At 27.7% G+C, this 26,535-nt stretch overlaps 1 protein-coding gene and 1 long non-coding RNA gene across 12 annotated transcripts in view; one reads left to right on the top strand and one right to left on the bottom strand.

Annotated features, from left to right (window-relative positions):
* The window catches only part of LOC106681894 (collagen alpha chain CG42342), a gene marked incomplete at its 5' end in the record, with an annotated part of 66,405 nt that extends 45,922 nt beyond the window's left edge, over positions 1-20,483 (top strand). For 6 of the 11 annotated variants that reach the window (XM_067047577.1, XM_067047576.1, XM_067047578.1 and 3 more), the window contains 14 exon segments: positions 799-888; positions 2,519-2,563; positions 2,668-2,694; positions 2,811-2,852; positions 3,449-3,553; positions 6,615-6,659; positions 8,250-8,312; positions 13,025-13,051; positions 14,000-14,053; positions 15,523-15,549; positions 15,836-15,871; positions 17,309-17,443; positions 18,307-18,457; positions 20,343-20,478. In XM_067047577.1, the coding sequence (XP_066903678.1) occupies positions 799-888; positions 2,519-2,563; positions 2,668-2,694; positions 2,811-2,852; positions 3,449-3,553; positions 6,615-6,659; positions 8,250-8,312; positions 13,025-13,051; positions 14,000-14,053; positions 15,523-15,549; positions 15,836-15,871; positions 17,309-17,443; positions 18,307-18,450 (840 nt within the window). 11 annotated transcript variants of the gene reach the window in all.
* Positions 19,986-21,068, bottom strand: LOC136795800 (uncharacterized). The gene is made up of 2 exons (XR_010843473.1): positions 20,874-21,068; positions 19,986-20,572 (listed from the first exon to the last, which is right to left on the bottom strand). It is a non-coding gene; the product is annotated as an uncharacterized lncRNA (long non-coding RNA).
* Between the last annotated feature and the right edge of the window lie 5,467 nt (positions 21,069-26,535).

Genomic DNA, 26,535 nt, shown 5'->3' with positions numbered 1-26,535 from the left:
TACTTGAAAGAATGCTGAAAAGATTTTTAGCTATTAAATAAATCAAAAATTCGTATCCATTTTTGTCTCAAAATTTTATTTTTCACCAGTCCAACGTTTCGGCCATTCTAGCCATCTTCAAGGACATCTTCAATATAATTAGGCTAGAATGGCTGAAACGTTGGACTGGTGAAAAATAAAGTGTTGAGAAAAACATGGATACAAATTTTTTATTTATTTAATAAATAATTACCTTGTCTCAAGAATTTGAAATAATATAATTAAAGATTTTTAGCTTCACTGCAAAAGAGATCCATTTTTTTGGATTACAATATACCAGTTACACCTTTGTGTCAGGGCTGGGATTAACAAAACAACTATCATATATTTTATAACTAGATAACAATTAATGATTAGAACCTTAAAGTGAAGGCTGAAATGATGATAACAACACAATATTTACACTACTAAATACAGACCATCTTTAATTTTTAGATGGTCAATCATTATTTAAAATTTCTGTAACTGAAATAACACCTAAAATGGACAGTGACCAAAGATTTAATTAAATTCTCTAGTTTTAAAACCAAACAGCTAGAGTTATAAAGTATAATTAATGAGTTTAGGATGTGATGGGATATTATTTATTGATATGATAAGCTTGTTCTTTTTAAATCTAGAAATGGAAAGTATGTTTCAGTAAATCAATATGATGTATAGTTTAAGTTATATCTTATTAGATTGTTTTATTTAATAAAGAAGCTGTTCAGTTCAATCTTGTTTACCATTATAATCAAATTATGTCTTTATGTAATCTAGGGGCAGTTTGGGCCGAAAGGAGAAAAAGGAGACTATGGGGACATCGGCCCTCCTGGACTTATGGGGCCGCCCGGCCTTCCAGGACCTCCAGTAAGTATATATGAAGATAAGATTTAGTTTGTGGTGATTCTCAAAAGTCTCCATAAGTGTGACCTACTTTATCTGCAACAACAATTATTTGATTTCATGTTTAAATTTGAAATGGTAAAAAAAGAAAATTGAATCAAATGTCACTATTATCATGCTAGAACAGTAATCCCTCTTCAGCAATAATAATAGTGAACAGTCCTTCAGAAATCTTTAATATAAATAAGCAAGAAAGATTACCTCTTATATTCCAAATAAGCTGTTTAGTTTTAAAAATTTTACTTTATTATTTACAAGAAACCTTATTTTATTTTTAATACTATTTTTAACACTCTAGTTTCCATCAGATTTCCTATATTAATAAATGACCTTTCATTTAGGATTTAATATCTCTCTTTACCAGTATCTTTCATAGATTCATAGGTTTCCTCGTATAGCTCATTCATAGGTTTCCTTGCTTTAGAGGGAAAAAACATTCTGCCTGTGGTATCTGAACTTTTTATCATTAAATCTTTGAATCAGTGTTTATATACCAAATTTTGTATTTAATTTTGGATAGTAATGATATAGTTCCAGTAAAGAACAACATTGATTTACTATTTAGTAAAGTTATTTTACCAAACAATTTATTTCACTAGTATTAACAACATACATAACATAAACAACTTTCTTTTTTTTTTTACTGCCTTTCTGGTTATACAGGAGGTTATCTACAGGGTACCACCCCATCATAATGCGGGTCAAGATTTTATTTCGTTAGACTACCAGAGAAATAAAAGTCGACCCCCCCCCCTCCAGGCTGGATTCAAACTGGTTCTGCTGCAGTTTCCATGGCCTCAACTCTCTGAGCAACAGACGGCTCTATATAATTTAAACAATTCTACAACAACATGACAAGGTTACATATCCAACACTGCTATCCTTCCTGGAGCAGGTTGGACTATATCTCACATCTTTTCCCTCCCTGATTAAATTAAACATTCAATTTTGTTTTCCTTTGGAGAGCAACTCAGTTGCCCTTAGGTTGAGACTTTTTCTCCTGTAATTTGCTGGTTCTTAGCCTGGCTTGCAGCTGAGCATTTGAGTCAGCAGTACTCATGCTGACGGGGCACTCTGACATGGAACAGTTTTTGTATTAGAAGTTTTGTTCATCTTAGGTGAAGGGGTAGGCCATTCAACCCAAACAGATGGCTCATCGTTATCCAGAGTTGACGTTTTGTCATAGGGAGTATCATCTTCAGCCCTGTTAGTGCCTCATAAGGAGGTTCTGAGTTGGCCTATATTATTTGTCCATGTTTTATTGAATTCAGAAATGTAAACCCTTCATCTTCTAGGACAATATTAATTAATAATTTTCCCTTTTACTCATTTCTGGGATGGTATGACCCCAACCAACTTTCTGGTAAGTTCATACCTTCTTAAGGATGTCACCTTTGTTTATTGTCTTTAAATTGTAAGGGTAGATCTTCAACATTCCTTCTTCCTTGATAGTGAATTGTGGACTACTATGTAATCCTTTTTCACTTCTTTAAAGCTTTGTACTAGTTCATAGAAATTCTCATTTGATCTAACTGCAGCTTTAGTAATAATTCAGAAAGCCTAAACGTTTTATTTTATTGTTATTTTTTTTCAGGGTTATCCTGGTGTAAAAGGAGAGAAAGGTGACAAAGGAGAATCGGTAATTTAAAACTATTAATTTTTGTTTTTTCTTTTTCTTTTTTCCCCACTTATTTACTAACACATTTTTTTCTTTTGTTTTTTGTTTTCTTTTGCATAATGAAGAAATACAAGAAATTGAGAAGACGACAGGTGAGAAGTTAAAATTATTATTTTTCATGACTTTACTTTGTGTTCGTTTTAAATCAAATGATTTTTTTTTTTTTTTATACGGTTAAAGCTTTATGACTAATTGTTTGTTTGTGCTGACTCAGGGAGATGGGACTTTCGAAACGAGCGGAGGAGATACAGTGAGTAGAATATTTAGTAAAAGTTTATATTGATCAAGCTTTATGTAACAAGTTATTGATTTGAAAGTAAAAAAACTTTAATAGATTAAATTAAAATAATCTTTATAATTTTATTAAATGCAACAAATGAGAAATTTAATGGTAATGGATTGTAAGTATTGTAATTTATTTGTTTTTATTTTTAATAATTTATTTTTATCTATTGGTGGATTTTTAAATTATAATTTATTAATTAAATTATAATTTAAAATTTTAAAAACATTTGAATTGTTCATAAACTGCGTGTATCATATTATTTTATTTATTTATTTTTTAGCCCAAAAATTCCATTATAGTCCCAGACAGTCCCAGCATGGGAATATTATGAATTATTTCTCAGCGATTTCAGATAATAAATATTTACTGACCCATGTGAATCAAACCCCCAAAATGCTCAAATATTACGTGGTTTGCAAGTATTTTTAATTATTTGTTGAACATTTAGTAGGATTAATTATTTTATAAATTGATAAATATATGTATTTATTCTAAAAGTTATAAATTTATTAAAATATTTATAATTTATTGAATTATATGACAATAATTTCTTTATACAGATTATCGGACCCCCAGGACCTCCAGGATTACCTGGAGTACCAGGCCTCCAAGGACCACCAGGCATCAAAGGAGATCGAGGAATGGATGGAGCCAAAGGAGAACAGGTAAAAATGTGAACATATTCTTAAAATATATGAGAAGATGGTTGGGGGTTACGGTCAAAATATAACACAAATAAGTTTAAATAACTTATTTAATAGTGCCTACATTTCGGCTAGAATTTCCAGCCTTCATCAGGGCTAAGAACAAAGAATAAGATAAGAACCAATGAATACAAAAAATAAAATATAAACAGAATGACATAAAGTAAATAGTTGTATAGAATGAAAATAATAAAATAAAATTAATGAAAGAATTGGAAAATAAAATGAATATATAGGTAATTAAATAAGTAAGTAAAAATAACATAATTAAGGAAATAAAAATTGGAAGTTATATAATGCAAAGAAATATGGATATTTTTGTTTATTAATAATTTAAAAATTAAAATTATGGAAAGAAAAATTAAAATTGATAGAAAGAAAATATATGTAACTAATGAAATATTTAACCATAATATTATATAAGAGAAACGAAATATGAAGTTAAGTTAGACAAAAGAAGTGAATAGAAAACATAACAATTTGGTGAACATAACTAATAAAGTGGGTAAGGAAAATAAAGAAAAATAAAGAAAAGAATAGAAAAGGGGAATAAAACATAAAATGCACCTGTTTGAAGTGAATTGGGCAGCCAAGTGAGTTCTGTACCGCCAACGGCCAGACTCAGAATTAAAACATACATTACGAAGATATCTATTGGACAAAACATTAAAAGTGGGTAAAAATAAAAAGTAAAAAATATTTAAAAGAGGAAAGTGTGTAAGAGGGTGACAACAAATTGTTTTAGAAAATTTTAAAAAATATGTTACAAGAATGATGAAGTTACCGGAAGATGACAGTGTGTTATAAGTATTTGGATATTTAAAATTGTTAAAAAGAGGAAACGTATAAGAGTGACAACAGATGTTTTTGAAATAATTTAAAAAGTAAAACAATACATTACAAAGTGGGCGAGAAAAAAAAAATTACATTTTTAATAAATTAACTATTTGCGAATATGTTAACAATAAGTTGTGCTTGTCGGTTTTTAAATTAATGGAAGAAGGTTCTAATTGGATATAGAAGCTTTCAGAGATGAACCTTTTGTCATGTTTACGAACTGTAGCTAGTTTAAACGTTTTTTCAAAATCGAAGGAATGATTTAAAGAAAGAGAATGTTCTGAAGGTTTTGAGGCAGAATGATTATGTGAGGAAACAGAATATTTGTGCTGTTTGATACGGTCTTTTAAGAGGTTTCAAGGATGTAAGCAGAATTACAATTGGAATGGAGCAAGGAATGTGGTATACGACAAGTGTTCGTTGTAGAAGAGAGATAGGGTCTTTTAGTTTTGAGTAAATATTAGATAGTGTGTTGTGAGGTCTGAAAGCAATACGAAGGTTAGGTATAGCAGAACGTAAGGATTTTTGGATGTTATAAGAAAGAGAGGGAATGAATGGTAGTGACCTGTATAAAGGGATAGAAAGGGGTTGTGAAGAATTAGGTGTAGTGGTGAGACAATTTTTGTAGTTTTATATAAGTTTATGAATGATATGGAGGGGGAGTTATTTGCTAAGAGTATTTATTTAATGCAGTGTGTGTTTTTTCTCATGAAAATAGGAATCAGAAAGGGAAAGAATAGTCTTTCCCTTTCTGATTCCTATTTTATAGGGTGGATAAGGTTTTTGGCTACATTAATTTTGTGATGGTAAGGATGCTGGGAGTGGTAATTTAGAAGTCTACCTGGGTAGGTTAGTTTGGTGTACCAGTCAGTGGATACGGTATAGTCTGGGTTTCTTATGATAAGGAGGTCAAGGAAAGAAATGGAGTTATTATTTTCAATTTTTACAGCAAAATTAAGGCGTGGATGGTAAGAATTAAAGGCAGATAAAATATCAGGGATTTTATCAGGATTTAAGACAAGGAGGAGGTCTACATATTTTTTAATAAGAATAATGTCAACTGGAAAGAGTGGGATAATTGAATCAAGCAAATCATTTAGGACAATGTTGGAAAGATTGGTTGCTAGAGGATTTCCTGAAATTTGGTTAAAGAATTGACCCCGGAAGGTAAGGTAACCAGATTTACAACAGAGTTGAAGGGAATTATGGTAGGAAAAATGGTTAAGGGAAGTGTGGAGTGCAATGGATTGCCAGTTGGCTTCGACAATAAATAACACTTTCTCGATAGAAATGTTGGTAAATAAACTCTCTACATCAAAGGAAACAAGTTTATAATAGTCAGGGATAGTGAAAGATAATATAAGATCACAGTGGCTTATGAATTTTAGGAAGTCCATAAAAATGTGGGGCAACAGAATTATAGGAAATAAAATTTCTGTATATGGGGTAGTTGATTTGTTGGGAATGTAAAAGGTCCTTGAGATGTTGGTTGAATTTGGTCTGTAGTGAAGGAGTAGGGTCCCGGGATATGGGTGCATATGTAGATTGGTCAGATAAAAGTTAAGCCATTTTGTTATTGCAGACTGGACGATCCATGATGACAGTCTTGCTGCCTTTGTCTGCTCTAGTGATAATGATGTCATGTTGAGATTTTAAAAAATAATGGGTTAATGAAATGTCTTTGAAGAATTGAGGAGAAATTATAAGTATCGAATTGAGAATGTAGGAGATGATTAAAAATGATGTTGCAAATAGAAGTACGGGATAACTCTTTCTTGTCATTTGAATGGTGAATAAGGGGGTCATTGTGAATATATTCTAGATCGGTTATAAGTTCTAGGATGATTTTTAATGAAGAGTTGGGACTAAAAAAATTTGGACCTAAGCTAAGAATATTACAAACATTGGAGGGAATATTGGTTGATGAAATGTTATGGACCCATTTGCCGTCACCTTTAGGGTAAATTTTAGAAGCTAACAATATTTTATAAATGTTATTATATTTTGAGAAAGGTTGTTGTTTTTTCTGTTAACGGGTAAATGTAAAATAACACTTGCTTTGAAAAGACCTAATTGAGAATCAAATTTTAACCCTCACAGTTGTGGATACTACAACATGGACAACTACTCATTTTTTCCTCATATTTTTTTATGATGCATAATTAACTTATTATTTTTTTTCTAGGGAGAAAAAGGCTCAAAAGGAGATCCAGGTCCTATGGGGTTACCGGTAAGAACTTTTATATAATTAATGTTCTTCTATCCAATAAATTATACTTATATAAATACTCAGATGTGTTATAAAATGTTTTTCTAATATTTTGATTATTAGCTAAAAGGTGATTTATCTCCTAGCTGATGCTTGAGTATCAATAGGATTAGGAGTGCAAAGTAGTAAAGCAATTGGAGAATCCACCATATCTTACTCATTATTGATTGTCGAGCAATGATTTTTTATCTTACTAATCAGATTAAAAATAAATGGTATATAGTAAATTTTGATATTACCTATATTTTTCATTTAAAACAGTTTTTTTTTTCCAAAATACATGTCAAATATAATTTTCTAAACAACAGCTGAATACGAAAAGAATCATAATAATAAATGAAGCATAAAGTGCAAATGACAACCTGAACTCCCTAACACCAAAATATCGATGTTTGTTTTTCTTTTGGTAGCTAGTAGAACATGATCTTTTCTTCTATCTTCCAGCATTGGTATTAACAGATTCTTTCCTGAAGAAAATCTTTTTTGGTTTAAGAAGTTGAAAATGACACTAAATTTACATTTGTAGTCGTAATTTTCCTTGCCAGAAACTGATTGATGGCATGTCTTTTACTTGATCCAACTCTTACTACATTTCTGAAGACTTTCTATTCAATACAAGACAAGGTACATTTATGCTATGAAGAGTATTTTAGATCTTGAACTAGAAGCAGAAGTAATTTAAGTTGATCTAGTTTTATGTACTTGCAACAAAATTTTAATCAAATGTACCAAACAGGTGTGGAGAAGATTTATGTAAGAACCTCTGAAGATTGTCCTGAATGACTAGACAAAAATGCCTTCAAAAATGGTAGAAATTCTTTTGAATCCTTAAACATAAAAAACAGTAACGATCCAGTATTGTTTCATCATTTCTAATGGATGATCTAATGATACCTAATTGAAATCATTTCACAAAATTATCTGGAAGGTTTGCATATGGAAAGGTCCATAAGCACATAATAAAAACATTATATTCTGGAACAGACAGAATCCAATCTTATAGAAGCAGATATAAGAATATTTTTAAAAGCTAATGAAACTCTTAAAAGAAGTTTTGTTGATAAGTTGGCAATATTGATGACACATAGTCCAAATATGGTTTATTTGTGTTTGGGATCCGAATGAAAAAGCTCCCTGAAGACAGGCACTCATAGTGAAGTTCTTCAAAAAGTCAGACAAATTGAATTGATTGAAGAAGACTTCAGCTACTGTGAATAACTTCGCTTAAAATTAAAAAAAAAAATCCTGATAAAGCTGGTACAAACCAATTTCACCTCATCTAGTATCACAAGTTTTAACAAAATCTTCTAATATCCCAGCTACTACTGATAGTTTTATATTTCATGTTTTATGATCCTGGATACAAGTTTGTAGATATAGTATAAGCCTGTACCCATTTAATATTACAAGGTTAATAATGCACTTATGCTTATCGGTAAGATATTCCAAACAAAGTTAAGTGATCAGGAAACTATTATATTTATTGACCCTGTTAAAATATCTTTTGACTAATATTTTTAGTGGAAAAATTTACATAGAGTTTGGTTTCAGGGTCCAATGGGTCTGAGAGGAGAATCAGGCAGACCAGGTGATGTCGGGAAACCAGGTCTGATGGTAAGGCCGATATACCCTTAACAAATTCAACGCAGTCAACTAACATCAACTAACCTTGGAAGGGAGTCTAACAACAAACTAACCTTCCAGAATATAAATTCATAGTATAAATAAAGAGAAATTCGCTCTCTTCAAGTTTTGACTCGCTCTATTTGTCATGGTACAAATGTTGTGATTTAATGTTAGCTCTCCTTCTATAAACAGTTAACTTCATCTTTAATTGAAACATATGTAAATTTCTCTTTGTCCGTGTTTGACACAAATTTTATTTTATAATTTTTTTTTTAATTTTCTTTGTTACACATATATAATTTTTTTTTTAATTTAATGCTTTTATGTATTTAACAGAGAGGGTAGTAAATCTGGTATCAAAGGAGGCTTGGTTTCCTCTAAAAGACTGATATTAGAAGAAAAGAATCAATTTCCTTGAAAACAATTTTGTTTATAACATTCCATTTTACTGTTTTACACAAAGCTCCATGTTATGGTTCATCCAAAACTGGGTGCTTTCATTAGAGTGATTTTAGTTTCCAATTTAACATGAATAATTTATTAATCAGTTCTGTGTGTTTTTTCGACTTGATCTCCTTTAACTCTTTATATACTTACTTTAGTCCTTTATGATCCCTCCATTGTAAAGTTTTAGTGTGTACATAGTAATTTTGTATGGTACAATTTATATATATATAAATATATGTACATGTATAAGTATAATGACATGGATAACTTTATGGCAGTTAATTAGATATAGATAATTTTAGCTTGGCACAAAATTAAAATTTCTTATGTTCTGTAATAAAATGTGCCATTTTTTTAAAAGAATTAAACATCACTTTTTATGGTATACAAAATACAAATTTATTAAAAAACCATGAAAGATATGAAGAAGGATTATGTGTAGCTGTTTCTACACTGTTTCCCTTCTTATGTTTACCATTCTATGTAAATTAATCTATTGAAATTACTTTAATCAGAGTATATTTTGTAGTATAATGCCTTTGTTCACTGCCTAATTTTTAAATTTATATTTTTCTACATTTTTACAATTATTTCGGTTTTTTTTTTGTTTTTTTTTATTTGCTTAACAGTACACTCTTGCTAATCTGGTGGCTGATATGAGGCCCAGATAGTGACGGAAATTTGGATTTTTAATACAAACCAAAAAACATATCTAGCAGACAAAAAATGTGTATTGAGTTCGTAATGCATGAAAAATATATCAGAAAAATTATTATTATTTTTTAATTATTCATATTTTTAATTAATTAATTCAAATGAAATCATCATTGTTATTTTTCAATTTACTGGCAATTGTTACTGTAATGAAAAATTAAGACTTCTACATGAGAATACTGACACTAATATGCCTGTAAAGTGAAATATGAAATATTACAAGATAAAATGCTGCTAATCCACCTAGTTTTGTTTATCTCATTAGATCATACATTCACACATAACAAATACCTAGTGCTTTTGACTACCTAAAGTTGTAAGCAATTCTGAACTTCTGGAAAAGTTAGATTATGGAGGGAGTACTGTATTTTATCTTCATTATTATTTTTTTTCTCCATTTTAAATGTATGAAACAAAAACCAAAATGTTAATCATTGTATTTAGTATTTAATTAGAAATAAAGATTTTATATTTGCTAAGTACCATTTAAAATTTAGAGTTATAGTGGAACGTCAGGTGTCAGTATGTTTTTCTTATGTAGTCAGCATTATAAATGTCCCTGCTATTTTTAAGGGAGGAAAAAACATGTTTAAAAAAATAATGAATAGAATTTAAAGTTGTATTTTTGTTATCAATTGCCTGCCTGAGCGATTCCACTATAGTTCATCTATATTGGTCTAAAAATTATATACATATATTTTTGCCAAATGGCTTTAAACATGTATTATATATATATCTAATAGGAATTATAAAAGTGAAGTGTATTATAAATATACCATTTTTAATTATTTTTTGTCATAATCAAATTAATTCAAACTAATCATTTCATTGCCTCAACAAATCGCTTGATTATTTTTAGTTTACAATTATTTTTCAGTTGTAATGCCATCGTAAAATCATAAAATTGTAATTTTTGTAACTATATAATAAAATGAAATGTGAAAAAGCACTTTGCTTGTGCGAGAAGCCTAAAAGAAATTTGTGAGTAGTGACTACGGTTAGAGGACAAGAGACATTTTATTGGGAAACAAAAGTTCAAAATAATGTATTCCGTTAAGTTTTTTGTTCTATTATTGTATACAATAAATACTGTAATATATGTCAGATAGTGGAACTGCCATATTACATTGTATGTTATTAAGATGTATCTGGTTGATATATTTAATGTCAAAATAAATTTAGTATTAATGTCAAAAGCATGTTTTGCTTCATAAAAAAAGTATAATGTTTTAAACATTTTCAATAATCCACCCTTTCAAATCCTAATTTTTTTTTTTCTAGATGAATTAGCTTTTATATATAACTGGTTAATTATATAGTTTTATGATAGAAATTGAAAATGCAACTTGTTAAATTTATACTTGTGCTTTTCTCATACAAGTTTATTTTAATAAAGTAACGTAATGTGGTTGGTCAAGTGAAAAAATTTCTTTCTAAAAAATTAACATATTTTAATTTAAAGGCATTGATGGTCCACTAAGTAAAAAATCTAAAATATTACTAAAGTTGTGATTCCAATAACAAATAATGAGAATACTGTTGAATTCTATTTCATTTCCAAATCCTTGATTAGGTGTTTCTGATAAGTATACTTTATCGTATTGCCATCATATCAACTGATTCTATATCCAAAATTAAATAAATTAAATTTTATAATAAAAAAAAAATCCTTTTCAGTTCGACGAATAATGAGGATACTAAAGTAGAATAATTCAAAGAGGATCTCAGATGCAGTATTGTGGCTACTCTAGTATTTTTCAATCCATTTAACACTTTAACCACAGAAGCTCATCTGAGAAACCACTAAAAAGCCCATTTTTTTTCTTTTAATTTAAATAAGCATTATATAATGTATAAAATAAGATATTTACCCAAATTAAGTTTAAATACCTGTTTTTTAACCTTGACAACACATTGTCCCCCGCATATGCAGCTGAATCTATCTATGCTATCAGCTGATATATAAATTTTTGGCAGTTTTTTTAAAAACTAAATTACTGAACAAGGACTCCAGAATGTTATTTTATATCACCTCATTTTCTATAAAACAAAAAATAGTCCAAAAAAATGTAAACAAAAATTTTTTTAAAAATAAAAATACTTTTGAACCTGTACAAAATGTGATTGGAATTGTGTAAAATAAATTAATAAATAAATAAATAAATGTATATGCTCCAAAAAATAAATTTGATTGTAAAATAATTTGAAGAAATGTAGAAATCTATAAAGGCGTCAGAACCCAGAACGATCTTTGCTGGTTGAAGCTAAGACAGTACTAAACACAGTTTGGAACAACCCAAGGTGAAATGGAGATGTTAGAGCTCTTCCTACCATTCCTTAGGCAAGCTAGAAATAGATCCTTCCTTAACAACCGCCAAGCCACCACAGCTTGACGACACTGTGTCGTCATCCACAGTCGAAGTGTTAAGGAATAGAAACCCACTTTATAGAGGTTAGGCTTATTAGATCCAAATATTCTATCCTTAGCTAACAGAATAGAAAATAAATTTGTGACTTTTATCTTGGGATAGTTGGGAGTATGGTTCATTACCAACCCATCTATATTAATTATTTTTCAAAAGTATAATCAAAATAAAAAGCTCAAAGAACCAATGCTCTTTAATATTATTCTAATAGAGTATCATCTCTCCAGAATTTTTTATCTGTGGTTATCCATGGGAAACAGGCACTGAATTAATTGTTACTATCGACAACCATGTTAGTACTATAACTTCCATATTGATACAAAAATATCCGAAAAACTATTTATTAGTAATTCCTCTAACTTTTTATTTGTAAAATAGTAATAGTAAATTATTTCTTAGTAAATAAATTACTAATAAATAGTTTTTCTGCTATTTCTGTACCTTTCTTAATCACCACCTAGAGCATATTCCTACAATCAATCACAAACGACAACTATTAATTTTCCAATCTTTTTTTATATTATATTCTAGAATCTTTTCAAAATTATTTTAAAGTAAACAATCAGCTTTTTGATTAATTTTATTTTACTTTTTATTGGTTGCAGTTTCAATTTCTACCTTTATAATAAGTGATTTATTAACACATTTTCCTTTATGGTTTCTAGTTCTCTTTACACAGCCAAAAAAAAAGTAATCCGAATAACATTACCTGGTTCCTTGTGTAATAATCTCTTAAGCCTTCACTCCATTTTATTAGATCTTAAAAAGATCAGGTATTTTTCCCTTTTTTTATTTTAAGTTAACAATTTTTTGCATGAAACGAATGATGAAAAGGGTTCAATCGTTGCATGTCCCAATGCAACTCTCACAGCATGTTTGAGCAGCATCAGATATTGACTAATACGAATGGTAAGCACTTTGATTATTTATATTTATTGGAATCAAGAAAAAGAATTTATATACTACAGCATGACTTTACCGAATTATTAATGCACTCAATAAGTACCACTAATTATTATTATTTATTAATTAATGAACTTTCTTGAATTAAATTGTCGATTATTTGTTATTAATATCATCAAAAATATCTATAACATTTTTAAAATGTTTCAGGGTCCTCCTGGTTTGGATGGAATGAAAGTAAGTTTGAATATTATACAATAATACAAAAAACAAAAATGGACACTCATGTTTGTGAAATTATTATCATTTATGCTTAAAAAAATCTCCATACTTTTTGAATCTATCAAAATGGGGACTTTGTGATCTCAGTAAAATTAATAATGCCAAATTTTTTTATGCGGAATATATTATAGTCTACTATATGATTTGAGAAAGTGAGAAAGTATTTTTTAAAAATTCTCTAGAGAATATAAGTTAATTATATTAAAAATTAAATTCTCTTTGAAAACAATTTTAGGAAATAAAAGACACAAATTAAGTTATAAAAAAATACACATTTGTTCACCACTGTTTACTGAATGGAAATGGATTCAATAAAGGGCATTTCAGACTACATTGTACTTTATCAAAGATTAATCTAGAATTCTCATATCAATCAGTTTATTTATATTTCAGCTTATCAAAAATTATCAAGCACTAATGGTATACCTATATTTCTAGTGGTTATAGGTTGCTTTACATGCAACTGTACCGGTAGATATAATTAGTATTAAATAACCATTTAATTAATTAATTAAATGTTAATCAAATATTTTTATGAGTAATATTTTATATTTATGTAGTAAGACTTGAAACAATCCATTTATTTTATTAAGGACACGGCTGGCTAATTTGTGTTTGTCATTGTTATCAATGTCTGAAAAAAATTACTTATTCGTAAATTATTAAAGATAATGATTTAATATGTATTTCTGGAGAGGCTTTTGGCATAATTAAATTTTGACTTCAATTAACTTTCAGTCATGTCGATTTCATGAAAAATAAATTATTTTGATTTTATACTTTATATTTAAAATATGGGTGTCCATTGTTTGTTATTTCTCATAGGGTGTAAATTATATTTCCTTGAATTACATTTTTTTTAAAATTTTATTTAACATGATTAACTACCTACATTTTTTTCAGGGAGGACAGGGTGAACCAGGTGCAAAGGGTGAAAGAGGAGATCCTGGATTACCTGTATGTTATGAATAATTTATATTTATAGTCGTGCTAACATTATTCCTATTAAATATTTTTTGGGGAGGTGTAAGTTGTGTACTAATACTTAACAACTGTTTTGTATACATATAAAATTGAACTAAAAAACATACTTGTTGGTTTCACACCATAGGAGTGTGTCAGAAGTAGATTAGGCCACATCTGTAAGATTTTATTGCAATTGCCCTGGTACTCTTGTGCAATCTACCTCCCTAACTTAGTCCTGGTGCAGCTAGATCATTCCACAAAAAATGGTACTTCTTGCAAGCACTCACTACTGCTAATTTTTTAAAAAAAATCCTACATTATTCTACAAATTTCATAAAAATCACACCCATACTTATAAAGCAGCAATTTTAAAAGTTATAAAATCAATATTGTACTTCTAGCTTTAAATATACACTTGAAGAAAGTTAGTACAATCTGCTGCCTATCATCCACTGCCGAACTTGGCTACCACATCAACCTGAATTAGGAAGCTTAGCCATTCTCATTGACGACTTATTGTCTTTACAATTCTTATTCTTTTTTATTTTGGAAAAGGCGAAAACATTATTTTTTTTTTTTAAACCACACACATCAGTCAAGGTAATACTAAAGCAGTTTTAACAATAATTCTTCATAAAATATGTACTGCTGAACCCTTTCCGTAGCCCAACCTGGACCAGTTGTGGACCACTGGTTCACAAGAACTTTGCCTTAGTAAAGTCAACAATTCATCAGCTTGTTTTTAAAGTAAACATACTTGAACTCTAGTTTAATTTGTTCAGTGTTGAGTGAGAAAGATTTCATTACATTTAATTTTTTTTCCTCCCTAAAGGGACTTCCCTTTTCAAATTATGACTTCATGCATACAATATTGATGTGAATGCCACCTTAGTTAATTATAGTAAAGCATAAATAAATTTTAAAATTGATATTACAATGCCATCTTAGTTAATTATAGTAAAGCATAATTAAATTTTAAAATTGATATTACAGTGGTTAATATGGTTTTTAAATTAAATTATAATCACATCATTAATTTTAACAATTTTATGTATTTTTTTTTTTTATTTAACTAATAAAATGTTTCAAGTTTATATTAGTTATATTTTATTAATTACTGAAATAGTGATCATATTTTTTTTTTTTAAATCTAAAATAAATCTTATTGAACTATCTAATTATTTACTAATCTTTTCAACACAGTTATATTGTTTGATCATGCTGCATTTACATTTATGCTTTTTACTAAAAAATAAGTTCAAAAATTGAATTTCTAAAACGAGTCATAACTTTTTTTTTTATTTTAGTTCTTATTAACTTTTTAAATATTTAAATTTGTTCTAATAGTTATTTATTTGTCCAAATGTTATTTACTCACTTATTATTTAGTTAATAAATTATTTATAATTACTAATTTCCTATTTTTACTAATTTAACATATTAACTACATTTGATTATAGGGGACAGATGGAATTCCTGGCTCAGAGGTACTAACCACATTTACTAACAAATTTAATATCTTAATTATTAAGTTTTTATGTCGAATTAGCTTTTAATTCAATTTATAATAGAATAATTTCACTCGACTAATTTGTTTACACCTTATATCCTATCTTTAATTTATATATTTGTACCCAGCATGCAAGAGAAGCTTGATTGGAATGATACACAGCTTTATAAGTTCCTCAGAAACGTCTATAAATTAGACTAGTGACATATGTATGCTTGTGCATTTTTGAAATTGCATGATATTTACTCGAGATTGTTTTACAGGGCCCCAAAGGCGAAAGAGGTCAGAAAGGGGAGCCGGTAAGTCATGACAGCTTGGATTAACAAGAAAATAGTTCAAATATTTTATTATTTTTATGGTGAAGAAGGATTCATTTTAAAGCTGTTAGTGCAAAAGAACAGTATATACTTGAAAAGTTTAATTTATTGTCAAAATTTACAACTGTTGTTTACAAGTAAATAATGTAAACATATAAAATTTAAGATTAAAAATACCTGTTTGAAGTTTTACAATAAAATATTACTCTTTTGCACTGCTAAATACTAAGAGAATTATCAAAAAGCAAATTCAGGTTTTTTTCTAGTTGTTTTATTGTTTAGGGGTTTTTTAAAAGTTTAGGGTTTAACCCCTTCCACTCGGTTGTCCCCTCTGAGGGGAAGTGAAAGTTTATTAGTGATTAAGAAGAATGAACTTATTCCTCCACAATTTTTTAATTAGTCAATGCTTTCCTGTAGTTTTTTTATTAAAATGGCACAAAAGACAAATAAAAATATCAAGATGCATGATAAATAAATCACACGGTTTTACATCAAAAGCTAACCTGCATAGTGTATTCACAATGGACCATACACTTCTCTAATCCATTGAGCAATATGTAGAATTAGTGGAACAAAGGCACATGAGTATGGTTCAGTGATATAGAGAAACTTAATAAGATAATAAAGAAATTTACAAGAATTCATATCGTATTGAATTGTCAAATAGTAAAGATTTCTGCAGTAATAAGACAGTTTTGTGATTTCGTTATTTACCTTATTAATACATATAAACCAAATTTCATTACAATGCCTTACTTGGTTCTAAAGTGTACTATATAACATGACAATTCTAGAGTGCCCGTTTTTGTGAAAAGTGGTGTCAAGTTGCTGGTAAGTAAAATCTGAAACAGTGCCGAGTGCAGAGGGTTAATATGGTTGGGTAAACCAATTAGTGTCTATTTCCAGTCAGTTATGCAACATTTGGTACAAAATAGTTGTGTTAATGAAAATTATTATTAATAAAGCAATGAATAATGGTGATTGGTTGTAACTTTTAAACCAAATCCTCCAAAAGTGGAACCACATTCTTCATTATTTAATAAATGCAAATTTATTTACAAACAACGATTTAAAACATATTTTGATGATTTAAGAAAAAATTATTTTAGGATGACATCTATAATACAATATGCTTGACTTTGTCTGATATGTACAATTATAATCACATTGAACATATACTCTTCGAATAATTCAATCTTATTTTTACTTATTTATTATTATTGTAATGGATTATCTGTTGATAATATGGTTATTTAATGAATTATTGTTCTATAGTAATGTTACAGTATCAGTTACAAATGAATCTTTCTTTTTTATATTTTTGAAACCATTAATTTATTGAATTTTATATACTCTAAAACCTTTATATGAAAATTCTGTGCAGGCTTTTCAATAATCCATTCTGTTTTCCCTTTGCAGGGTCCTATAGGAAAGAGGGGCAGAAAAGGTGACCGGGGAGACAAAGGTGATCAAGGAGTTCCTGGCCTCGATGCACCATGTCCAATTGGACAGGACGGTCTTCCGCTACCTGGTTGTGGTTGGCGGCCTCCGAAGGTGAAACTTAACTTAACTAGACTTCTTTATATATAGTCATAATCCAGTTTATTCTGGTTGTATATAATATTAGTCAATTAATTTAAGCAACAAATCAAATATTTTTACTAAAAATTAAAAAATAATTTTGGTGAGTGGTGTATTAAAGAAAGTCATTATGCATGAAGGGTTTCACATCTGATTTGTTAATTAAATTTAAAGAATGCCTATATAACAAAGTACATTATAATAATCTTGTTTTTATTTTGTTTTTTTACAATTAATTTATTCATCATTATTAAAAAAAAAAATCTAATTCAAAATCAATCCAGCCTTTCAGTTTATTACTTTTAGATAAAAAAAAAATGTTTTCCTTCTATTAGTTCAACCTTCTATTTTATATTACATTATTTTAGCTTCCCCAATATTTTTTTTTACAATATATCCTGCAATATCAATTTATTGGTTATCAGGCTGAAATTTTATTTGGGGAAAACCTGAAATATTGTTCTTGAATGAAATTAATCATCAAATCATCATAGCAACATTTTCAGTTATTTAAAAATATCATTCTGTTGGATTTTTCAAATGTAGAATAACGCTTTATATTTTTTTATTAATTCAACTATTTACAAATTGTTAAATGAAGTAGAAATATTATTAATAATTATTTCACTATTTGCTCTTTATTAATTAATTACTAACATTAACTATATCATAACCAACTAACTATACTTGAACATCCATTATTTTAACTTACACAATATTTTTTATTTTAATTGGTTGTTAAATTTTAAAGTGTTTTTTTTTTTGCTAGATTTTATTACTTATATAATTGAATGTGACTAACATTTGAGTCTTAGTGTGCTACTAACAAATTGCAGGAGCCTGTCCAGGAAGTAACTGATCCACCATTACCACCGTCTGTCGAATCAAGTGAAAATACAGATGACACTGATTATGATGATGGAGGCGATGAAGAATACGAGGAATATGACCATCAAGTTCCATCAATGTACCAGGGATAGGAAGCAGGTCTGTTGGGTTATGGGACTTTGAGGAATTTTGATTAATAATGTTCTCTTCGTTAATATTTAGTTCTTTAATTACATTAGAATTGAAATGATTTTTGTTTCAAATCCTTGAATCTATAAGCAAATAGTGTTCTATTAAAAATCCTCATGTGGATGTATACGTGGGCAGAGATATAACTTGTGGTTGGGAGATACATATTGATTATAATTTGATATTGATTTTTTTTTCCACCAATATTAGTTTTACAAATTTATCTAAGTCTGGGCAAACAGCTTATATATTAAATAATAGTGTAGCTGTTGCTGCAGCTAAATGAATTGACTAAATGTCATTATTATTTTTTTGATATCAAAAGCTATGCTCATCTCTGCATGCTTCATCTCTCCTCTCCCCCTGTATATAATTTTTTTAAAAAATAAACAAATAAAATTTATTATTTCAGTAAAATAACTGGAAATCATTCAGTAATATAAATATATTAGTTACCTATATGGATGTTCTCGTAAATTTATCTCTAAGAAAAGCTTCTCCTACTGGAGATACTGTTTCATGGATATTAATATCTGGTGGAGGTTTTCTGCTATAATTTTTTACACTGTTAATAAACCATCTGCATGTTTTTTTCAAATTAGAAGTTTTGCAATATTAAATTAATTCAAGTTTCATTGTGTATATTAATCCCCTAACAATTATTATATTAATTTCAGTAGAACATTATTTGATTCTAAACCTGCATTAAAACTATTTGTTGATTTGTTATAGATTAGAAATGTACTAATTAATCATTCTTTACTTTTTAAACATTGATCTATTTCATTAATATTTGTTTTTTGTTAATTTCATTTATATAATTTTATTACTTTATAATATTTTTTTTTACAGGATTTTGTGATAGATTAGTATTGATGAAAAAAATTCATGATAAAATATGTTGCTTCAGAATTGATGGTTGATCTGGATTGTCCCAACATTATTGCAATGTTTCAGATAAAAAATAAACATATCCTTGAGATATTTAATATTAATATGGATTATAGATAATGAGGAAATCGTTGGAGGTGCTTCATTTATTTTTATAGAATTCTGAGAGCCAGAAATGGGATCTATTAGTGTAGACCCCTTTTCTGCCCCTCGCTCTGAGGAATCATGGGTTTTGACAAACCAGAAACTAGGTGAAAAAAAAAAGGAGAATTGAGGGAGAAAAGTGACCAATTTCAAATCTTAAACCTGATTAAAAGTTTAATAAAAGTGAATTATTATGTTATTTCAATATAGTGGTGTCAGTGGATCGGTACAACATAAGTCATGTTTCAAATATTTTGACTCAGACATCTAATACCTGGTCGTTTATCGAGTCCTGTGTTTTAAAGCAGCTCAAATTTACCATTTTTGAGATAATGCATGAAGCCCCACAGGCTTTCATTCTAATAATAGCCTCCCTTGTACCTCAGTTACCATGGGATCCTTATTAAAAGTATATATATATATATATATTATAATTTAAATTTTAAAAAAAAATAGCTATAAATCCTGATTATTATATATTTTTTGCATCAACATTTGGAGATACTTTTGCTCATCCAGGTACATCACTATATTCTGATTAATTTCTTTTTAGAAATAAGGTTATGATACTCTATGTCCGAAAGAACTATATCATTTTGAAAACATTAAAATGATCACTTTATTTTAGAAACTCCATTAAAAAATTCTTGAACTCAGTAAGGAATTAAATAGTTATCCTATAAAATGATGCTTTGATTTTTTTTGAAGTATGAAAATTGTGTTGAGACTTATGAGATATCAAAGCTTAGGTTACAATATATTCTGCTACACATTCAAATAGCATTATTCCTCTAATTTTATGATTTTTATTGATGTTCAGGTTCACAAGATAAGTGTTGAACGCAACTAAGATTTGGTTCTCGTAATCACCATCTTGTTACTCACCAGCTGAGAACCACGTTCTTCATCATAGAAAAAATCAAACATTCCCAAAGTTTCTATTCGGAGGACAGAATGTGACTGGTATTGTACCTCTTATATGGCACTCAGTTCAATAAATGTGTGCAGGAGCTCAAAACCAAATCATCGTGCCTTTTTATTTTATAAAAACTAAAAAAAAAAGAAAAAAAAATGTTTTTCTTTATTTTCTCTACCACAATTATTACTGGCTTATCAAACTGTTGAAATAATTTATTCCATTTTCAGATCAAATCTATAGAATTAACATGCTAAGTGTAATGTACAAATAATTTTAATATTTCTTTTTTCGATCAAAAAGTTGTTTGTAACATGTAAATATAATTTTTCATGTGCATAGCTACTTTTATCTGTTAATTGCATGCGGTCTGCTTGTAAAATGAAATCAGGGTTCTTTTATCTTTTCTTTAATTTATTATCGATCTAATAATACCTTTTGCATTTTAGTTTTTGTGTTAGCGCATCTTCTTCATATATTTTAATTTTGACACAATTGAGTCAAGTTTTATCAAAAGTTAGTTACGACCATTTCTCCCTTCCTTCCTGCAACATGTGATTATTTATTTCAAGTTATTTTCATTGAAGGTGAAAAATTAAACTCACTTAATTAATCTTGGCAGGTTAAGACTTGAAACGGTAATAATATTTAAATAAAACATCTGATTCTTTATTATTGAATATATGAATAATTATGTAATTATGAAAAGAAATATTTTCAAGAAAATTGTAAATTCCATGTTCGAAATTAAAAAAATATATATATCCTTTTTTATTATTATTTTTGATTTATAGATTCTTATTGATATTAAACCATTCATGATATATATTTATCATGTTACAAATGAGATGATTAATTACAAAATTGGATCAATCCATTTTTAACAAATATTACAGGAAACACCAAAATATTGAGCACATGGAAAATAAAACAAAAATGTCTTGTTTAAAAAGTGATTTGAGATGGTTTTGAAACTAATCACTTTAAATTTTTCATTTGTTTCAGTTAGATATAAAAATTGTAATTAGTAATTCTGTAACTTATTATTTAAGGGTTCTCTCAAAAATATTTTATAATTTTTTCATTATTGAATTTTGAATTTTAAAAAAATAATCATTTAGCATTAATATATTTATAACTTTCCCTCCAATTATGTGTAATTTTCATTTCATGCGAATTTCTGTAATTCAAATGAAAATTTTGTCAATACATTGTGTTAATACAAAATATACCTTAACAATGTATTGCAAAGAAAAATTAATAGCTAAAGCTATAAATTCCTATTTATTTCACTATGTTTAACAATTCAAAAATTAAAATAATAGCTAGTAACTTGATGCATAAAATGAATTTCATTTGTTGTCAAAAACTGCTGTTTTCATTTCTGAACTTGTTTTAATTAACTTCAAAAATAGTGTAACTTCATCAGGTTTTTAGTAGAAAAGAAAAGAAAGGAAAAAATACTGCATTAATAGTGAGGGGACAGATTATATATACAGTCAAACCTTTATATATCAAACTTGAAGGTTTCTTGAAAAAAAAATTAAATTTATAAAAAATTTCAATTTCTGAGGGATAAAGGAATTTTTAGAGCTAAAGAAATAAAGTAAATGATCAAAGACATTTATTTTATTTGTTGTCTTTGCTGTATGATTTATTTGTTTAAATACAGATTTGTTGTATATTAAATTTGTACATAAAACAATTATATAGTAATTGTTATTTTTTTCGAACAAAGTAGCTTTTAAGTTATATTTTGTGTGAAATATTTTTTCCTATTTCAAAAATTACATATGTATAAATACACATGTTTAATTGTAAAAGCAAGAAAATTTGTGTTTAATGTTCAGAATTTTTATTTCCAATAAACAAAAGTTTTTTTCCAATGAAATACAAAATAAAGATTTAAACAGTGATTTTCAACTTATGGAAGTTTGATATATAGAGGGTTCAACTTTTTCTTCTTCTAGTTTTCAATGGTACAAATTAGAACATAATTTATTTCAGACTATGGTTGTTATGAAAATGGTTATATTAGACTGATAATATGTTTTTTATTAAAGTACTATTGATCTAACTGTATAGAAAATTTTATAATTTCTCACGAATAGTTAAGTTTATTATCTATAAAGTCACCAAATCTTTTTAAATTTTTGTGTATATAGTTATCTTAATATGTTATAATGGTAGTTCTATCAATTGTAATATATGAAATTTTCTACCATAATGATGTATTTTTGAAAGTACTTTATTTAAGCTGTTTTGTTAAATGTGCCGAATAATCTTAAAGAACGAATAAGGTCCCTTTTTGCAATTTTATGATTTCTTAATGTTCAAAATGGTTATCTTTTGTCTATTTTTAGTGTGTATTTATTTTAAGAATGTAATTGGATTGTATTTATATGACCGATTGTAATTTATACCACAAATTATTTATTATTCTTATAATTCTTTATTTTATTTTTGTAATACAGGGACCTGTACATATATACAATTGTATATATACACAAGCTGTTTATTAATAAATTATGTATATTATTATTATTTTCTTTGATTGGCGTATTTTAATCCCTATTCCAATTTTTTTTGTATAGACATTAAATGATATTTTGAGTGTCTATAATTCTTGACTTTGACTTTTGAATTAAGAATAATTGATTAAATTATAATTAGTTGTAAGAATTTTTTAATCCATCCTCTTTTCTTTTATAGAACAAATCTTAGAAATTATCAACGGACCCAATCGTGTAATTTTACCATTCTCGCTTTACCCTATCAATGCAAACTTGAGTAATTTCTGAACTTTCATAGTTCAATTTATGATTTTATTTCATCTTGAAACCTACAAGTGAATTTTTAGTTCAGTTTTAATTATTTTTTTATTCTTAGAGTAAGGCCCCGGTAGTCGTGAGACCCTTGTCACTGTTACTGTTGGTGGCTCAATCGATCCCCATTGAAGCCCAAACTTAAAATATTAGTTATATCACAATTCTAGAATATAATTCTTGATCATCTCTCTATACTTTGGTCCTTCCAGCAATCTGTGCTGAAAAGTAATTTATTTTTCCACAAAGATTTCAAATATATGATGTAATTTATTCTAATATTAAAGTTTTCAATGGTTACACTTGCCCCGACCAATGATATCCAAACAGATTTATTTATTTAGTTTTCTTTTTACCAATATTTCCTGTTTCTTTGGTTTAGAAATCTAATCTAAAAAAATATCAGTAGGTCTTTTATTTTTTAGTTAAGCATGTGTTGTTTAATTCACAAAATGTAAGGCAAGTTGGATAAAAATGTACATTCTTGAGCTAAATTTGAGAAACTTTAATAATTTAAAAAGCCACCTGTTCAGTGAAATGCTAATGGTTTAGAATCCAACCATTCCAAGTTTATTCAAGAGATATTTTATGCTAGCAACAACTTGATGTCAGAGTTACATTTACAACGCATGGTTACATTTACCTCACTTCAATCTCAATTTATTCTTCATTCAGTCAAATAGCATAGTTACTCATTTTAATTACTGATGTAATAAAAGAGTAACTATATTTATCAAATTCAAGTCCTACTTTTAGTTAAATTTTCAAAGCTATGTAGCTTTTTTTTTAAAAAAAAATAACTGGTCTTTTTTTAAGATTAACATTTTAGTCTGATTTTATTATTAAAACATTTTATTTTTGCAAATCCTTCAGGCAATCATTTTAAGATCCTTCAAAAGTATGAATAAATGATAATTATTCCTTATTAATTCTTACTTTTAGGTTTCTGTTTAATTAGCACAAATTGGGTAATTTTATGGTAGTAAAATAACAAACTTTATCCCGTTTTTAACCTTGTTTTTTATAGGCTTGAACGGCTTAGGTTATAGTTATAAATTTGTGCAAAAACAAAAAAATTCCACATGTTTCTACCATTGGACAAATTTGAGATCAGATATCATGAAATTTATCTAATATATACTTGAATATCATTCTTACACCAATTTTAAATATCTTTCTGGACCTCGTCTGCAGTCTATTTTTTCTTTCCTACTTACCAATAGACCTCAGGTGTTAGCCAAAACATACCATATACTTTTTTGATTATCCTTTCTTTTATTAATACTTCTCAAATCACCCAAATCAATTATTTTCAAGAATCTAGAAAACTTGTATATAACTACCCGCAAGCAATTTAACTATTATAATAATTATTATTAGCAAAACATGAAATTCATTCCAAGTAAAAATAAATTATCATTCAATGGAATAGAGAAGTTTTGTCATTTATGTTCATTAAAAATAACATTACCTTTCAAAAATGTTTTCTAGTTGTTTCTACTTTGTATTTTGCTATTGTGATGTTGCTAAAATCTAATTATCTTTTATAATTTATAAGAGCCAATGGATAAATTAAAGAATATCCATGTGGTGTCTTGGTGTGGTATCTTTCTGTCAACAGATTAAGTTAGTGCCTATATACAAGAAAAATCTAACATTTTACTTTTATCTTAATGTTTTATGTTATTCTTTCTAAAATTATAAAAATGATTTGTCCAGACACAGGTGCAAAAAGAAGCAATGTATTAGTTATCAAGATTATTAGTTGGTAGAATGAATTGCAATTTTGTACATTTCAGCAATTACAAAAAAAACAAAACAGAAATACTCAGGTAGATATACTATTTATATGTTTCAAAATTATGATTTAGTTTTTATTATTATAGGATTTTCCATAGAGAAAACACAACTCAGATTCAATGACATCATTAAAGTAAACTATCATATGTTCATAAAATGTTTTGCAATTTATCTATGGACTAATTACCAATAAAATGATAATTATTATAATGCTTACAAAAATTAAATGTACTAATAAACATGGCTACCTATAAATAGTATATATGTAACATTTAATATTAATTCATAATGGTAACATTTTATATACCATTTGTCTTTTGAAATGATTCTCTTCATATCAATCAAACTTATACTGTAAAGAAATTTATTCAGATTGTTTTATAATAAGATTCATAAATATAAAACAAAATTTTAGAGAACACAAATGGCCCAATATAAGTTTTTATAGCCTGTTAAATACTAACAATTATTATGGATACTCCTACTTGTTCAATGAAAAAAAAAAAACAGAAAACGGCTTCAGAGTATTTAAAATAAGGTAGATCATCAAATTTACGATTAATATTATAACATTATATTGGAAAATAAAGAAAAACAATAAGAACAACCAAACAATAGTTCAAATATTTAAAAACAAATTGTTCTTCTGCATAATAGAGGGGGGGGGGTTTGGTAAGATTTCTATAATCTGTCTTCCTAACTGTTTTTGCAATATTTACTTCATATTTGTCCAGATTAATAAATATGTGTTTTTATTTTATTTTCCAATACTAATGTGTGACAAACAGTCGGTAAATAAAATCATTTTTTTTTTTAATAATTTTAATTTTTTTATATTGTACTGTTGGCAACGATGTTAGTTTGGCTCAATGTTCTCTCGATTGTAGTTCAATTCAGCCATTAAGTTTAGTTTGTTAATAATTTTATTAGATTTATCTTGAAGTAAACGGTCAGGCTATTAATAGAATGCTGATGAATTCTCATTTTAAATCCAGGTAGGTAGTCTTTGTTTTCTTTATTCTTATTGATATGAAATGTAGGGAGAGTTGTAGTGGAAGATTTTGATCTTTCACTACTTTTTTGTACATTCAATTTTTTTTTTGTTTTACGTATTATTGTAAGTTATATTATACCAACTATGTCTTTATTCTAATTTTATAAAGAAAAACCGTGAATCAAAGTTTTCAGGTAATTAGTTCAGATTTTTACGTGGAAGGTTTTGTAGAAGTTCTAAAAACAGTCCATTTATGTTTTTTGGGGTACTTACTACGAATTTTAATGCATCCATTTTTTGCCACATCAACCCATATATTATACTAAATTAAACAAAATTAAAATTATATAGTTTTATTTTTTCATAATGTATTTCGTCGGGTGCATCGTTTTAGGAACAATCGCCTTAGCTGGGTGGGGTCAGTACGCATTTCAACTTTGTCTCTGCAAAGTTTTTTCCTGAAGTGTAAAAAACAATA

Source organism: Halyomorpha halys, unplaced genomic scaffold (genome assembly GCF_000696795.3).
Source record: "Halyomorpha halys isolate HHAL.00 unplaced genomic scaffold, Hhal_1.1 Scaffold373.1, whole genome shotgun sequence".
Classification (NCBI taxonomy): domain Eukaryota; kingdom Metazoa; phylum Arthropoda; class Insecta; order Hemiptera; family Pentatomidae; genus Halyomorpha; species Halyomorpha halys.
The sequence above is the reverse complement of the archived record's forward strand: the minus strand, read 5'-3'. Positions and strand labels throughout refer to the sequence as shown.